This window comes from Erpetoichthys calabaricus, chromosome 17 (genome assembly GCF_900747795.2).
Source record: "Erpetoichthys calabaricus chromosome 17, fErpCal1.3, whole genome shotgun sequence".
Lineage (NCBI taxonomy): Eukaryota > Metazoa > Chordata > Cladistia > Polypteriformes > Polypteridae > Erpetoichthys > Erpetoichthys calabaricus.
The window spans coordinates 12,463,302-12,480,617 of record NC_041410.2 but is presented as its reverse complement, the minus strand read 5'-3'; the positions used below and the strand labels follow the sequence as shown (position 1 = coordinate 12,480,617).

The following is a 17,316-nucleotide window of genomic DNA, read 5'->3' as shown; positions in this document are numbered from 1 at the left end:
GCGTAGCAACTTTCATTGTTGATCACACTCTGGGTTTCAACATCTGTCAGACTTGTTTCTCAACCTACGGTTCATCTTCTGGCCCATTTTCACTTTGCCCTTTTGGATGAATGAAAACAAAGCACAAAATGGTGGTGGAAAAATGACATGAAAGAGAACATTAAAAAGTGTGTATAACAAGGTGTTCAAAATATAAGGATATATGAGACTTTTAGACACGAAAAAAACTAGAATTCTAATGGCAGTGGCCTCCTATTTAAGATGGCGGCTCAGGAGAAAGAACATCACACTTTTGTTATTCATTCTTTTTGATTTCGATTGATTTTTTTTTTGTTAATCCCAGAGGAGCAAACAAAAATTTATGTCGTCTTTAGGGCGATTCATCTTTCTAATTGTTAACATGCTACTCCTGGGGTGTAATGTCCTGCAGACCACCACACCAGTCAGCTCATGCACTTGAGGGCTTTGTATTTCCTAACGCTTGTGTGATTTTTGTTTTCTGCGTGTCTCCCTGGTCCGAGCATTCGCTCCTCAATTTCCAAAAATAAACATTTTCGTATTTTGAAATACCCTCGAGTCTCCCTATCCATCTTGTAACTGAAATAGTTGGGCGCGGTGTCCTGTCATGACATAAATACACATTTTTGTTGTATTATGAAGCTGGATTACAACAGAACAATGGAATCTTTAATGAAACTTCCATGCACGTGTTCATAGTTTACAGCGTGGTAATGGTCAGCAATACCGAACCTTCTGGAAAGAATAAACTGTGCAAACATCCTGAGGATCAATTTCCCTTCAATGCAAGAATTTTATTATTTGATTTAAAATTCATGCATATTTGCAGAATATTTAGTCTGAGTTCAGTGATTAGGTCTTATTTTTTAATTTTTATTCAGTGCCCTGTACTTAAATGCACACTGCTGGACACTTTCGGTGATGAGCCTGCACGTCACCCTCATAGCTTTGTGGATTTTCCTATTGGTCCTCCCACTTTCATTCCAATTGGTTAATTGTTAATCCTTGCCTCATGGGATTGGGTGTTTGTATGTGTGGCAGGCCACGCCTGTAATGATCACAAATAAGTCATTAACAGCAGAAAAAAAAAACAAAGAGAGACACCATGTGGGATCTGTCAGAGAATCGGGCCATGTTCAGAACCAAAAAACATAAAATCAGTACGAGTGAGGCTGAGCATTAAAGCCAAAAATATTAACCAAAAGTTTAGAAAATGACGGAATACACTAGTATGTTCAGGCCCGGTCAGTACTTGGATGGGTGACCTAGGAAAAGCTTGGGTCGCTGCTGGAAGACGGGTTTATGAGGCCATCAGGGGGCGCTAACCCTGTGGTCTGTGTGTGGATCCTAAAGCCCCAATGCAGTGATGGGGACATAGTGCTGTGAAAATGGTGCCATCCTTCAGATGAGATGCAAAACTGACTCTCTATGCTTATAAAAGATCCCTGGGTATCCTCCATAAAGAATAGGGTGTATCCTGATGTCCTGGCTAAATTAACCACCACGGCCTAGTCATTTTGGCCCACCTCCCGTGCCTCTAATTGGCTCTCTCACCCCTTCACCACCTTACAGCTCATGTTTGCTGAGCGTACTGATGGAAAAATGACTGCCGTCGCATCATCCAGGTGGGTGCTGCACATTAGTGGTGATTAAAGTGGCTCCCCACTCAATATGAGAAGTGCTTTAAGTAGTGAGAAAAGTGCTATATAAATATAATTATTCTTATTGTTGATCCCTGCCGTGGAGAACTCCTGAGTTATTAGCATTACAGTACGAAACAAAAAAGCCATAGACACGCACACAAGGAGCATCAGAAATAAATGGATGCTGACAGATTGAAGAGAAGAGGATGCTGCCATTCTCCCCATTTAATGTTTTTACTGAGTGCACTACCGGTGGTGCACCACCAGGGTGAGTCACAATCTCACGTTCGAGAACACCAGGCCTTTTCCTTTCCCCCTGAGCCCAATTTAAAGCAGCAGCAGGAGGGTGCTATTGTATGAGCTGCTTGAGGGTCCGCACTCGCCCTTTCCCTGGCACTGACTCGGAATCCGAGTGGTTGTCGAACCATTAATAGACGAAAATATACAAAATATATAAGTGGGTGTAACCGCTGTAAGATTTGCAGATTTGCCAATGCCTTTCAATGGGAGATTTAGAAATTTCAAAACTTTGTACAGCGCAACCTGTTGGAGATATCTCAATGAAAATTCAATTGAAAAACATCAATAAAGAATAAGCGTGTGAAATTTCAAGAAAATCAGTTGACGGGAGGCCGAGATGTTTCATGCAGACAGACGTGGCTACCTCAGTAGGTGCTTCTCACATTATATGCTAACACATCTAACAATGGTAGGCAATACTAAGTGCCAGGATGATGTCCTTTGCGTCCCATTCTAAATTAGTGATAAATTTCTTCTGCGTTTTGTTTTTTTACACAAACATTAGATATAGCAAAATGGGTAGCACCATCTGTTAAAGTCTACATATAATTATCATGCATAAAAATCCAGGGCCTGAGATTGACAACAAGAGCTGTTTCTATACACAGCATGGAGGCGACTATCCCACTATGATATCACTGTGGTGACATAATCAAGACATTAAACAAACAAACAAAAAAATTTAATAAAGCACAAAACTGGAAAAAATTAATTCTAAGGGAACAAAAACTATGATTCATGACTCCATTCAGGGTTGCTCCCTGCCTTGCATTGCATTCTCCAGCCCCCCGTCATGAACTATGACTCCCAAGCACTAAAGAGTTCCAAAGCATGTTGCCCTAAAGACTTCCAATAATACCCACTAGAGGGGGATATCATCATCAACCCCCCCCCCCCCCCCCCCCCCCCCAACTTCCCAAAGTAACAAGAGTAACCACTTAATCTTTATAAAATAAAAGATTTATTCTTTGCAAAAAGAATTCCCATCACAATGGAGTTCTGTGAAGCACAAGAAGGCAATCCAAAGTGAACAGGGTCCCAATGCAAGGCATTAAAAATGTGCAAAAGCACAAGAACTCACCATTCCAGAGAACATTCACAAAGAACCACCAAGAACTGTGGAGAACCCTCTAGATTTATAGGGCGGAGGAGGGCAATTCCTGGTGGTGATTGACAGGTAGACCCGCCTCCTAGGGGGTACCACCCACAACACACATGAAACATGGAACAGGCAAAGAAAAATACAATAGATCATGAACATAAATAAACAGATCAACAAAGAAATCAAAGGAGATAAAATAAGACTCTGAGATCCAGCCAGGGGAAGCACCCAGGCCGAGATAGACCACCTCCTGAATCTGTTCATGAGAATAAGCAGGTTAGGAAAAGGGTAAGAACTCAGGAACACGCAGTGTGTCCAAGTACATCAGTCAATGTCTGAACTAACTAGTTTTTGAGTTTTCAGGTCTCCCCACCAGGCGGCATATGCAGCTCCAATACATCTGCTAGCTAGGGAGTGACGGGACCTGCTTTCTGTGCTGAGAAGTGGACTGTCAGCGGCTATAAACAGTCACTCAGAGCGGCGGCAGGCATTAGAGACCTCCACTTTCATTCATTAAAAAAATGGCCAAATAAACAGTGATGAGAAAACAAAAACGAGGCCCCAGTGGCACCAGTGAAAACAATTTATTACGCTCCGCTCCAGAAGTAATGAACAAGAGTTAGCAGATTTCCAAAAACACGCCTGAGGATTGCGTTATGACAAGCAGGACGTGCCACTGTGGCTCACGAGCAGAAAAGCAATGGTGGAGGGAAGCGTTAAAATTCACAAGGCATTGAGTTCAGGCCATAATGAGAAATGTCAAAAATGGCGCTATAAAGGCCATCGTGCTTCATACCTGTTAAACTCAGTCACCCTCATTAATAAAAATAAAATAATATTAATAATATTTACATTTATATAGAGCTTTTCCTCACTACTCATAGCACTTAAGTGAGTGGGGAGCCACTTCAACCACCGCTAATGTGTAGCACCCACTTGGATGATGCAACAGCGGCCATTATGATGCCAGTACACTCAGTGCACATGAGCAGTTAGGCATTGAAGTGATGAGAGAGGGAGACAATTAGAGACTGGGGATGATTAGGGGTCCAGAATGACTAGGCTGTGGTGGGCAATTTAGGCAGGCCATCTTTAAGAAGAATGCCAAGGAATCTTTAATGACCGCATAGAGTCAGGACCTCGATTTTATGTCTCGTCTGAAGAATGCCACCATATTTACAGCACGGTGTGCCAATCACTGCACTGGGGCATTGGGATCCCCACACAGACCACAGGGTAAGCGTCCCCATGCTGGCCTCACCAACGCCTTTTCCAGCAGCAACCCAAGCTTTTCCTGGATGGTCTCCCATCCAAGTACTAGCTGGGCCTGAACCCGCTTAGCTTCAGGTGGATGAGCTCCCCTGAAGTGCAGGTGGTGTGGCTACTGGCTTATTACAGAGTAGGCACGCCTACACTATATATATTATATATATATATATATATATATATATATGTTACCACACACGTGCGTAAGGGAGGCAGCAGATGGGCTTAAATAAGTCTAATGGTATGCCGGACCAGGGGGTGGCGCTGTCCACTAATGTCTTCTTTCTTTCTTACTTGGCAGACCCACAGAGGGAAATCCTGCATGACTGTCCTGACCTCACTTCCTGTTCCAGCCCTCCTGACCTCACTTCCTGTTTCTCACTCCAGAGACACACCCCTTCCTGTCAACCCGAGATATACAGTATGTGACATCTTGTTCTGCGTACTTCAGTTCTGTTTTGAACTCACTCCTGTAAAGGGACCATGCGCTGACTGATATATTTCTTCATGTTTGTCACCCCACACCTTCATATTTCTCTTTCTGATTATTTCCACAGCGCTCATTAGTTGCATACATGGCTTGAATTCCATTTTACACTAAGCAAGACCCTTATAAAAATAATCTCTTCCTTCCCCATGCACGGTGAGTACCTGTACAACCAGTCGTCCCTTTCTTCACCGAGTAGCCCATGTCGCAGTGGCAAATGAAGGAACCTTTGGTGTTCTCACAGCTCCCACTGAGGCAGATTTCTGGATTGAGTTCACACTCGTCGACATCTGCAAAGAAAAAGAAAGAAGTCGCGGGCTCAGGACACTTGTGACAAACTGAGGGTCAGGGCTGAAAGTAAAAGTTCACGTGGAGAATACTTGGCTGGCGGGTTCTGGGTATACATTAAAAAAATGACAACCCCAGTAAGCCAGTGCAGACCCCTGATTTGTTTTTTTTGAGGGAGTTTTATTGGTTTTGTTTAGATGTTTGCTGCAACAGAGACTATATATATATATATATATATATATATATATATATAGTGGAATATGGCCGGCCATTCATTCCGGCCAATACCCCCAAGCTGCCAGGTGGAGCTCTCCCTGCAGCATGGAGGTGCCCCGAAGTCCAGCAGGGAATCCTGAATAATGGGGATTTTATCCACAGCCCTGCTGGATACCATGGGGGCCGCTAGAGGACACAGCAGGGAGGCCCAAGGATTATTACGTGCCCTACGCCCCGGAAGTACGTCTTAGTCACAGCGACAGGAGGAATGACGTACTTCCGGGATGAAGAAGAAGAGAACTTTTTATCTGACCTGGAAGTGATGGAAAGTCACATGGACTGGGGGGTTGGAAACACTTCTGGGTCAGGGACTATAAAAGGACCATGGGAAATCCCAGATGGCGAGCTAAGCTGGGTGGAAGGGTGGCTAAGCGTCTGGGAGTGGAGGATTGTTTATTTGATTATTGATTATTGATTTATTGGAGTATAGTGGAGTGGAGGGTGCTTTGTGCACATTTATTATTATAATAAATAACATTTTGGATTTTTATCTGGTGTCTGATGTTTGGTCTGAGGGTTCAAGGGGTCATGGGGACCCTTAAACTGTCACTATATATATATATATATATATATATATTTATATATATACAGTGGAACCTCGGTTTGTGAGCATAATTCATTGCAGAAACGTGCTCACAGTCCAAAGCACTCGTATATCAAAGTGAATTTCCCCATGAGAAATAATGGAAACTCAGATGATTTGTTCCACAACCCAAAACTATTCATATAAAAATGATTAATACAAAATATAAAGTAAAAATACATAAAACAAATTAACCTCCACTTTAGCTTTGAAAAGAATCATGGCTGGTGTGAGTGAGTTTCTAAACTCTTGTGGGATTCCACCCAACAAGATGACACGTGGAAGAGCGTCCCAAAGCAATCGCAGTCTCCCAGCGCTGTAGCAGTTCGCCATAAAAGCGAATCCGAAAAGATTTGCGGACATGCTATAAGCACCTGCCGTCGATGGGTGATACAAGGAACATTATAAATGCGCAGGGCACAGTACTACTTGGCCACGGCCCTGCCTGACTGCTGTGTCTGTGTATAGGAGAGCGGCAGATCCCGCTACAATAAATAACCGCGCTGTTGATGATTCAAGCTGAATAAAGCTGGTGTTGCTAAAGTATGGAGACTCAGCTTTGTGTTTTGGTGTGCAAGATGGGGACTCGCACATCACTGCACACACACACGCACACAGTCACAATGCTGCAGTAAACAGTATACGCTCGTACGGATGTTGACTATATTAGTGAGGCACGCTGACTCAGGCGGAGTATAGGAGACGATTACCCACAATCCCGCAGCGAGAGAGAGTGAGAGAAGAACCATCAGCTCAGTTGTGATCACATGACGCTCAGCAGACAAAGCGTATACATACTACTCGTATTGCAAGACCTCGCTCGTTTATCAAGTCAAAATTTATTAAAAAATTTAGCTTGTCTTGCAAAACACTCGTAAACCGAGGTTCCACTATATATATATATATATATATATATATATATATATATATATATATATATATATATATATATATATATATATATATATATATATATATTTGGCCTTTATATTTTTACTGTATATATGATTGCACCCTAAGAGCAACCGAAAAGGATTGCATGCAATAAACTGCAACTTCTTTAGTTTTAATATCTTGGCATCTTCGTATGATTTTTTTTTTTGTCCCGGTCGGTCCCGACTACAAGCAGCACACCTGCAGTTGCTGGTGTGTTGTGACAAAGTATACTTTTAAAATTTCCAAGAGATAAGAACAGGCATGTGCGGAGTTACCCAGGCACGTTTTCATATCTTCAGATGACATGAATCCATCGTAACACAGACAGCGGTATTCGCCAGGAAGGTTGGTACACTGTCCGCCATCGCAGATCTCTGGGTTGTCTTCACACTCGTCGATGTCTACAGCAAATAAAGAAACACAATCATTCATTAAAGAAAAGAAAAAGAAACAAATCACAAACGACAAAGGGAAAATATTTATGGCAGCAATAATAATAATAATAATACATTTTATTTAATAGGTACCTTTCTTAACACTCAAGGTCACCTTACAATGAAATTAACCAACAAAGATATAAAAACGAAGAGGATGATAAAATCAAAACAGGTAGTAGCAAACATCAAAGATAACAGTGTTAAATTCATAATTGGTGTGCCAGTTTGAAGAGAGAAGTTTTGAGGGCAGTTTTAAAACGTGTTGTTGAGTCGAGTTGACGGATATGAGAGGGAAGAGGATCCCAGAGTTGAGGAGCACTATAAGCGAAGGCTCGAGCTCCCATAGAACGGAGTCTGATGTGCGGTACAGAAAGTCGAGCTGCAGATGAGGATCTGAGGGAGTGTAAGTCTGGAGGAGATCAGTAAGATAGGGAGGAGTGAGGTGGTAGTACAGTCATGGAATATAAAAGGATTGAAAAACGAAACGTGTCTGGTTCAGCTCCTACTCCGAAAGGCGTAACTATATACTGCAGGATCGTTTCATTAATTTTTTTCTTTTCACACATGTCGATTTTATAAATTCAGTGTTCTAATTATGGCTCGACACGATCCTAGAAGGTTTTTAAAAGAAGGAACAAACTGTGTTTTGTTCCAGGAATCTAACGTAACGGGATGAACCTCAGCAACAGGTAAAGAACTTAGAAGTGGCCAACATTGGTCACACAGAGAGATGTGATCGTCTCTACAACAGTCAGATGGTTCGACTCCGACATCTCGGGCAGATCCTTCCTCGTGTCCTGACGAGGCGAGTTGTCAAAGGCACACTAGACATGCACAGGGGGTGCCCCAAGGGAGGGTGCTGAGTCCTCTACTCTTCTCTCTGTACACCTCCTCGCTGGGCATCCCATAAATTATCATCATGTTCTGCTGCTGCATTCTAATAAACACAGTCAAGCTCCTCTCTAATCTGGGTTCACATGTGACCCCCCACACTCAATGGCGTCAGCCTTCCATCTTACTTTGCATCCCTCAATTTTTCGCTATTTATCACTTTTTAAGCCCCTTTTGTTTGGTATCTAGCTGATCTTCGCATAGAGCATGGTAAGATGTTTTAATTTTGTCGCCTTGCATACAAGCTATTAATCACTTTTAATTAGGTGTCGGTGTTCCTGTTAAAATTGTGACAGTACAGTATGAACGATATACATAACAAAAATAAAATAATACACATCACCTGTACAGCTCCTCTGATCGGGCATCAGGGCAAACCCGACCCGACAGCTGCACTCATAGCTGCCCTCTGAATTGGTGCAAAAGGCTTCACATCCGCCATTCTGTATGGTGCACTCGTCAATATCTGCACAGGAATAAGTCAAAGATTAAATAATGAAACAGAAGTCAGCGTGGGCCTGAATCAGGTGTCATCACAGCCCACAGTTAAAAAAACAAAACCACAAGAAGAACATAAGAACATTAGAATCATTTTGACGAGAGCGGGCCATTCGGACCAGCAAAGCCTCTTCTAAAACAAGATCAAGTCGAGGTTTGAAGGTCCCTACAGAGAGACAATTAGACAGCAGGGATGATTAGGGGGTCAGAATGACTACAGTAGGTCGTGATGGACAATTTAGCCAGGACATCGGGATACACATTGCTCTTTATGAAGGATGCCCAGGGATCTTTAATGACCACAGAGAGTCAGGACCTTGGCTTTTACGTCTCATCTGAAGGACGGTGCCATTTTTACAGCACTGTGTCCCTGTCACTGCACTGTGGGCACCGGGATCTGCAGTCAGACTACAGGGTAAGCGCCCCCCTGCTGGCATCACCAACGCCCCTTTCCGCAACAACCCAAACTTTCACTCGTTGGTCTCCCATCCAAGTACTGGCCGGGCCTGAACAGGCTTAGCTGGTGGTGTACTGCTGGTCAAACGTGGTCATCTTGTCTTCACAAACCACCACCTTCTATCACAAGCCTATTCTACCACACTACTTGGTCACTTATTCCACGTGTTTATGGTTCCCTGTGTAAAAAGAAATTTCCGAATGTTTGTGTGAAATTTCCCCTTAACAAGTTTCCAGCTGTGTCCCCCAAGGTGTTGCTGATGAACTCATTTTAAAGTCACCATCTCGATCCACTGGACTGATTCCCTTCACCAACAGCACCAGCCTGAAATGTTGATCCCTGCCTTCATGTTGATGACGTGACCCAACCATCCGAATGTCACAGCAGAAATCGAGACTCGTTAGACCAGGTGACGTTTTTCCAATCTTCTTTTGTCTAATTTTGGTGAGCCCGTGTGAATCGTAGCCTCAGTTGCCTGTTCTTAGTTGGCAGGAGTGACCACTGGTGTGGTCTCCTGCTGCTGTAGCCCACCTGCTGCAAGGTTTAACGTGTTGTGTGTTCAGAGATGCTCTTCTGCCCACCTCAGTTGTAACGAGTGCTTATTTGAGGTAGTGTTGTCTTCTACCAGCTCAGACCAGTCTGTCCATTCTCCTCTCACCCGTGGCATTAATAAGGCCTTTTTGCCTTCCGCTCGCTGAGTATTTTCAATTTTTAAGACCACTCTATGTAGACCCTAGAAATGGCTGTGTGTGAAAATCCCAGTCGATCAGCAGTTTCTGAAATACTTAGACCAGTCCATCTGGCACCACCAGCCATGCCACATTCAGAGTCACTTCAGTCTCTTTCTGATGCTGATTTTCAACTTCAGCAGGTTGTCTACATGGCAAAATACATTGAGTTGCTGCCATGCAATTGGCTGATTAGATGTTTGTGTTAACAGGTAGGTAGACTGGTGTACCTAATAAAGTGGCCGGTGAGTATATACCATAAGATCAATTTTGGGATGTAGAAAAAGACCCACTCAGAATGTGCCAGGCCTATGAGCTGAGTCCACATCCCCGGCACGGTAAAGAAGCAGCGCTTTTATGCATTGAGCTCCTCTCTCTAATCACTTTCTTCAAACATGTCCACATCGAAAATAAGATATCTGTAAAATCTAAGCCATGTTTAGTGTATTTTACATTTCTTTAAGCGGAGCTTTGCACATTTCCCAATAGACGGACCCCCTGAACTCCTCCACGAGCCGTACTTACCTATGCATGACAAGCGGTCCACCGTCGAGCTGTATCCAGTGTTACACACACAATAGAATTTTCCAGCCACATTCACACACTGGCCATTCCTGCAAAGATTGTCACTCAGTCCACACTCATTAACATCTGTGGGAGACAAGGAAAACAAAAAAACACAAAATACGTGAGGCGGGCGCCAAATGGACCACTCACTTGAGCTCCATCTTACTGCAGATAAAGTAAATTCGTTCTTTCCCACTCATCTTCGTCCCCCATGACAGCTGCCCCACTCCCAATGTCCCATTAAGTGATGTCGTTGATCTAACTAGGTCGCCATCAGCCCTTCTCTTTAAGGTGGGCTCTCCCAAACTTGACCCCATTCTCAGCTTGTCACTCTCAAGGATGAACAAAGCTTTCCAGTATCAGGTCACCTTCTCATGCTTTACCTAAACAGGCGGATCCATCGACTGAAACCTCGTGGCCCGGAGGACAGACACACTGGAAGCTCCCCTGGGTGTTGGTGCACTCTCCGCCACGGCACAACAGTGGATTCCTTTCACACTCGTCAATATCTATGAGAATCAGAAAGTGAAGAAGTTGCGTTAGAATGTGACCCAAGAGTGCAACGGCTCATAAACGTCACCTGCACATATGACAACATATGAAGACCTCGACATTTTATTTTTTTGGTTAGAAGGTCTTTATGATGACCACATGTCTGTGGACCATTCTCTGGGCTCCCGGACCGAGCGCTAACATTCTCCTCTCTTGTTCCCCACACACAGCACAGAGAACATGTCCAGTGAGGTCAAGGTGTTCAGTGTTCAGAGTCGCACCGAAACCAACACAGGACGGAGCTCCTTCCTGAGAACTTTGCATTTCACACAACCTGACGGCAGCCTTCTTCAGAAGCTTTTCTGTTTGCCACGCATAGCGGCCTCTGAATATTTGGTTGGAATTAAACGGGGATGACGGGTTTGGCCCCCACAACAGTTTCCAGTGGCGACTTGCAGTACCTTCACTCCACCACACCGTCCATTGAAATTCATACAGACATCCAGAGTACAACTGTAAGAATGTCACAAAATTCAAATGTCTCCCATGTCTGGACTACACGACCTTCTGCCTCTGAGTTTCCTTGACCCTCTGCCTCTGAGTTTCCTTGACCCTCTGCCCATCCCCTGCTGCATGACCCTCTGTCTGCCCCGACTACATGACCCTCTGCCCACCTGGACTGCATGACCCTCTGCCCACCCCAGATACAGGATCCTCTGTCTGCCCAGACTATATGACCCTCTGCCTACTGGACTGCATAGCACTTCTGCCTCTGAGTTTCCAGAACCCTCTGCCCACCCTTGCTGCATGATCATCTGCCTCTTAGTTTACATGACCCTGTGCCCGCCCAGACTACATAACTTTCTGCCCACCCCGGATACAGGACCCTCATTCTGCCCATACTACATGACCCTCTGCCCACCCTTCCTGCATGACCCTCTGCCTCTTAGTTTATGTGAACCTCTGCCTACCCCAGATACAGGACCCTCTGTCGGCCCAGACTACATGACCCTCTGCCTCTTAGTTTACATGACCCTGTGCCCACCCAGACTACATGACCTTCTGCCCACCCCGGATACAGGACCTTCATTCTGCCCAGACTACATGACCCTCTATCCACCCCAGTTACATAATCTTCTGCATCTTAGTTTATGTGACCTTCTGCCTGCCTGGACTACATGACCCTCTGCCCACCCCAGATACAGGACCCTCTGCCTGCCCAGACTACATGACCTTTTGCCCACCTGGGCTACATGACCATCTGCCTCTGAGTTTCCATGACCTTCTGCCCACCCACTGATATAGGACTTTCTGCCCACTCTTGCTGCATGACCCTCTGCCCACCCCAGATACAGGACCCTCTGCCTGCCCAGACTACATGAACCTCTGCCTCTGAGTTTCCATGACCTTCTGCCCACCCGGACTGCATGACCCTCTGCCTCTTAGTTTACCTGTCCCTCTGCCCACCACCGGATACAAGACCCTCTGTCAGCCCAGACTACATGATCCTCTGCCCACCTGGACTGTATGACCCTCTGCCTCTTAGTTTACCTGACCCTCTGCCCACCCCAGATACAGGACCCTCTGCCTGCCTAGACTACATGAACCTCTGCCTCTGAATTTCCATGACCTTCTGCCCACCCGGACTGCATGACCCTCTGCCTCTTAGTTTACCTGTCCCTCTGCCCACCACCGGATACAAGACCCTCTGTCATCCCAGACTACATGATCCTCTGTCCACCAGGACTGCATGACCCTCTGTCTCTGCCCGTCTCTGCCACATGCCCTGCTGCTTTTATTTCTTTTATATTTCAAATGTGAGTACTTTGCTCCTGCCTGCACCCACCCCATTATTCATTTTGGTTTTATATTTTAAACCTCTTCTATCAGAGAACCGTTGTAAACGTTGGACCGTCTCATGTACAGATAATGGGAGGTCTTCTGGTTTTCATGTGTTGCTCTCATTTCAACAGACGGGCTGTTACTTTTCCTTATTAACAGAATGGATTGCCCTCGGTTGTATTTTTTTGCGCTGATGACTCTTTAGTGCCACGTAGGTACGTACCCATGCAGTTCTTCATCATCATAAAGCCACTCTCATAGCCTTCCAGACACTTGCATTCGAAGTCTCCTAGCGTGTTGACACAGGAGCCATGGCCGCAGACATCCGGTGAAATTCGGCACTCGTCGATATCTGTGATGAAAAGGACAAAGAAGATGAATCAATAACAGTTATCATATGAGGACTGTGTATGAAAACCTTCTCCGTTCTCTGCATTGTCAGACCTGCTATCTTGCACAGGTGACAAGGCAGGAACAAGCACAGGGTGGGCCACCAGTCCGCCGCATGGCTCAGCTCAGTTTATAGACCATTCAGTCTCCATAGACTGGCAGGACCATCCGGCATCTCACCTGGGAGTAAAGGGGGGGACCTTTGTCAGAATGGAAGGACAGCGATGAACTTCCCCCATCGCTCCTTTGTTTTGTCCTCCCGTCCAGATAAGGGTCCCATACCCATCCTGGAAAAGGCATTTTATTTATTTGTTTCTCCCCAATCCGCTAGATGGCCACATCCCAGGACCTCAGTAAGCCATGTGGACGGCGGCAAGGCATGATGGGAGTTGTAGTGCCATGAGTCAGACCTGCAGGGTCCCATGGGTACCACCAGGGGGTGCTATGGGGTCTCATGATCAGCAGTTTTTTGTGGCTTTTGCCCGACCCTGGTATTGGAAGTCTGAAATAAAAAGAAGCCATGCAGCTTCCTCCAGATGAGTCAGAGTCGGGACGAAGGAAGGCAACACTCGCTGGAGGGGGGCGGACAGAGGGAGAGGAAGATGAAGGAAAGAAGAAATTCAGAACCACTTGGAAAAAACCTCTGAGAGGTATTTGATAATAAAAACCTCTGTGACTGTCTTTGTGTTAGGGGTTGGGGGCTCGGTGGCGCCCCCTCTCTGTCACAGTGAGCAAAGCCTGCTGGATTTAAATGGGCAGTAAGAGGAGCGCTGAAGATTACTGGGCTAAATTGCGAAGGGAATTTAAACAGAGCTCCACATCCTTAGTAAGTGGGAGATGAAATATTCGTATTCCTTGTTAATTAATGTCTGCTAGTTTGAGTCAAGTAATGACTGAATTTAAACCTGAAAAAGTGTCAGAGAATGAGGATAAAGATGAAATGTTACTGTAATATAGAAGACATCCTACTGCGACAGAATGACATAAACCCCAATTAAAGCCTAAAGCACACACCACAATGGCTGATGGCCTGCCCAGGGGATAAACTGCTGTTTCCTGCCTCTTTGTTTTCTTGGCCCTGGTGTGTTTCTTTTTGATGAATGTGTGGTCAATTTTTAAAATTCACTCTCCAAATCGAACACTCCTTTAGGTCTAGACGTCTAAATCAGAAATAACTGGAAGGAAAAACAGCGGCGTCTCCAAGCCTGGGACCGTCCTGTCCATCAGGAACCTGCAAGCCACTGTGGATACTCAATGACTTTAAAGGAGCTTCACTACATCTGAGAAGGGGCTTACTGAGACGCGGGCAAGGACCCCCCAACCGCGAGATCTGGAAATGGAATGGGAACGGACCTCCTTTCAAGGGGATGACTGCTAAAAATGAAAGCTCAGCTAGAAAATGGATATGGAAGGTGCTAGAAAGACAGACACACAGATAGACAGCATGCTGGGGGGGGAATAATACCTTTTTAATTTATAATTATTTAAATTCAGGTTAATTAAAATGCTGCAATTGAAAAGAACACATTTCCAGAGAGCTAATGCCTCTTAAGGAAACAGGCGTGCGCATTCATCTCGGATGATTAGATTCAGCTCGACTAATCTACTACACGGCTGCGTTTGAAAACCCGACTTATCCCAGATGAGATTCACTGGCATTAACTCATCCAAGATCAGGCATCTGAGCTCGGATGATTTAAGCGACGTACGGAAAATACCCCCCTGCATGGAGAGCTCCTTTGACCGCATGTTGTCTGTTCACAGCAAAATCTTCCACATGCAAGCACCACACCTCAAATCAACTCCAGGCCTTTTATCTGCTTAATTGATAAAGACGTAACGACGGACTTGATCACACCTGCCCATGAAATAGCCAAAGAGTCAATTGTCCAATTACTTTTGAGCCCCTGAAATGAAGGGATTGTGTTAAAAAATGCTTTAGTTGCCTCACATTTTTATGAAATCGTTTTGTTCACCCCACTGAATTAAAGCTGAAAGTCTGCACTTCAACTGCATCCGAGTTGTTTCATTTAAAATTCATTGTGGTAATGTACAGAACCAAAATTAGAAAAAAGTTGTCTCTGTCCAAATATTTATGGACCTAACTGTAGATAGATAGATAGATAGATAGATAGATAGATAGATAGATAGATAGATAGATAGATAGATAGATAGATAGATAGATAGATAGATAGATAGATAGATAGGAAAGGCACTATATAATAGATAGATAGAACTAAAAATGCTACGTTTTGGATGTAACACTGCCACTAACACAATGGCCAATTGCTTTAGAAAGGAACCAAACTCATAGCAGGGCCACTGATGTCACTTCCTGCCATAACACCGTCAGCTCCACCCCTTCCACTTCATAAACCCTTCACCACAGGAAGTCATTTCTCATTCTTGATGGAAAAGAACTCCTCCAAGATAGAATCGTCCACAGGCTTCAAGTGCATATCATATCACCCATGCTGACATATTTTCATTATTTTGCATTTGCTTTCATTCAACAGACATTAAACAGGGTAACCTGTGATACCACAAATCTTTTTCTGTTTTGCTCAGTTTGTTTGAAAATATACACAATACAATATTAGAAAAATCAAATATGCAAATATTAGTTACTGAAACTGTAGCTTCAAAATATGCATGTGGAGAGACAGAGAGCAAACTGCAGTTCGGAGATATTTGAAACTTTTAAAAGGAAAAGAGAATTCTAGAATTTACTAAAGAGAGAGGAGAGGTAACCAAAGGCATCATATAAATTATTCATTTGGTATGTATGTAACTTTAGTGGTTCATACATCATTTGAATTTTTTTATATAATTTTTATTTCATGATAGATAGATAGATAGATAGATAGATAGATAGATAGATAGATAGATAGATAGATAGATAGATAGATAGATAGATAGATAGATAGATAGAGTGCATCCGGAAAGTATTCCCAGCACATCACTTTTTCCACATTTTCTTATGTTACAGCCAATGTCAATTAACAAATTTCTTGGTTTTGCCCATTTTGAATTGCAGATAATTCTCAAAGTTTTCCACCTGACTCCTCTCCTCTGCCTCATCTCCCTTATCAATACAACCCATAATTCCAGAATCATCTGAGAATTTTCACAAGTGGCATGTTACACTGCTGTTACAGTGCATCCAGAAAGTATTCCCAGTGCATCACTTTTTCCACATTTTGTTATGTTACAGCCTTATTCCAAAATGGATTCAATTCATTTTTTTCCTCAGAATTCTACACACAACACCCCATAATGACAACGTGAAAAAAGTTTGAAGTTTTTGCAAATTTATTAAAAATAAAAAAATGAGACAGCACATGTACATAAGTATTCACAGCCTTTGCCATGAAGCTCAAAATTGAGCTCAGATGCATCCTGTTTCCCCTGATCATCCTTGAGATGTTTCTGCAGCTTCATTGGAGTCCACCTGTGGTAAATTCAGTTGACTGGACATGATTTGGAAAGGCACACACCTGTCTATAGAAGGTCCCACAGTTGACAGTTCATGTCAGAGCACAAACCAAGCATGAAGTCAAAGGAATGGTCTGTAGACCTCCGAGACAGGATTGTCTCGAGGCACAAATCTGGGGAAGGTTACAGAAAAATGTCTGCTGCTTTGAAGGTCCCAATGAGCACAGTGGCCTCCATCATCCGTAAGTGGAAGAAGTTCGAAACCACCAGGACTCTTCCTAGAGCTGGCCGGCCATCTAAACTGAGCTATCGGAGGAGAAGGGCCTTAGTCAGGGAGGTGACCAAGAACCTGATGGTCACTCTGTCAGAGCGCCAGAGGCCCTCTGTGGAGAGAGGAGAACCTTCCAGAAGGACAACCATTTCTGCAGCAATCCACCAATCAGGCCTGTATGGTAGAGTGGCCAGACGGAAGCCACTCCTTAGTAAAAGGCACATGGCAGCCCGCCTGGAGTTTGCCAAAAGGCACCTGAAGAACTCTCAGACCATGAGAAAGAAAATTCTCTGGTCTGATGAGACTAAGATTGAACTCTTTGGTGTGAATGCCAGGCGTCACGTTTGGAGGAAACCAGGCACCGCTCATCACCAGGCCAATACCATCCCTACAGTGAAGCATGGTGGTG

General features: G+C 44.2%; 1 protein-coding gene and 1 long non-coding RNA gene across 3 annotated transcripts in view; one reads left to right on the top strand and one right to left on the bottom strand.

Moving 5' to 3' along the window:
* Positions 1-17,316, top strand: part of LOC127526167 (uncharacterized) — a 368,097-nt gene that overhangs the window by 96,157 nt on the left and 254,624 nt on the right. The window lies entirely within an intron of this gene.
* The window catches only part of fbn1 (fibrillin 1), a 311,649-nt gene that overhangs the window by 106,865 nt on the left and 187,468 nt on the right, over positions 1-17,316 (bottom strand). For both annotated transcript variants that reach the window (XM_051920648.1, XM_051920647.1), the window contains exons 27-32: positions 13,035-13,163; positions 10,861-10,986; positions 10,436-10,561; positions 8,571-8,693; positions 7,175-7,300; positions 4,981-5,106 (exon numbers count right to left, since the gene is read on the bottom strand). In XM_051920648.1, the coding sequence (XP_051776608.1) occupies positions 4,981-5,106; positions 7,175-7,300; positions 8,571-8,693; positions 10,436-10,561; positions 10,861-10,986; positions 13,035-13,163 (756 nt within the window). The remainder of the gene's footprint in view (positions 1-4,980; positions 5,107-7,174; positions 7,301-8,570; positions 8,694-10,435; positions 10,562-10,860; positions 10,987-13,034; positions 13,164-17,316) is intronic.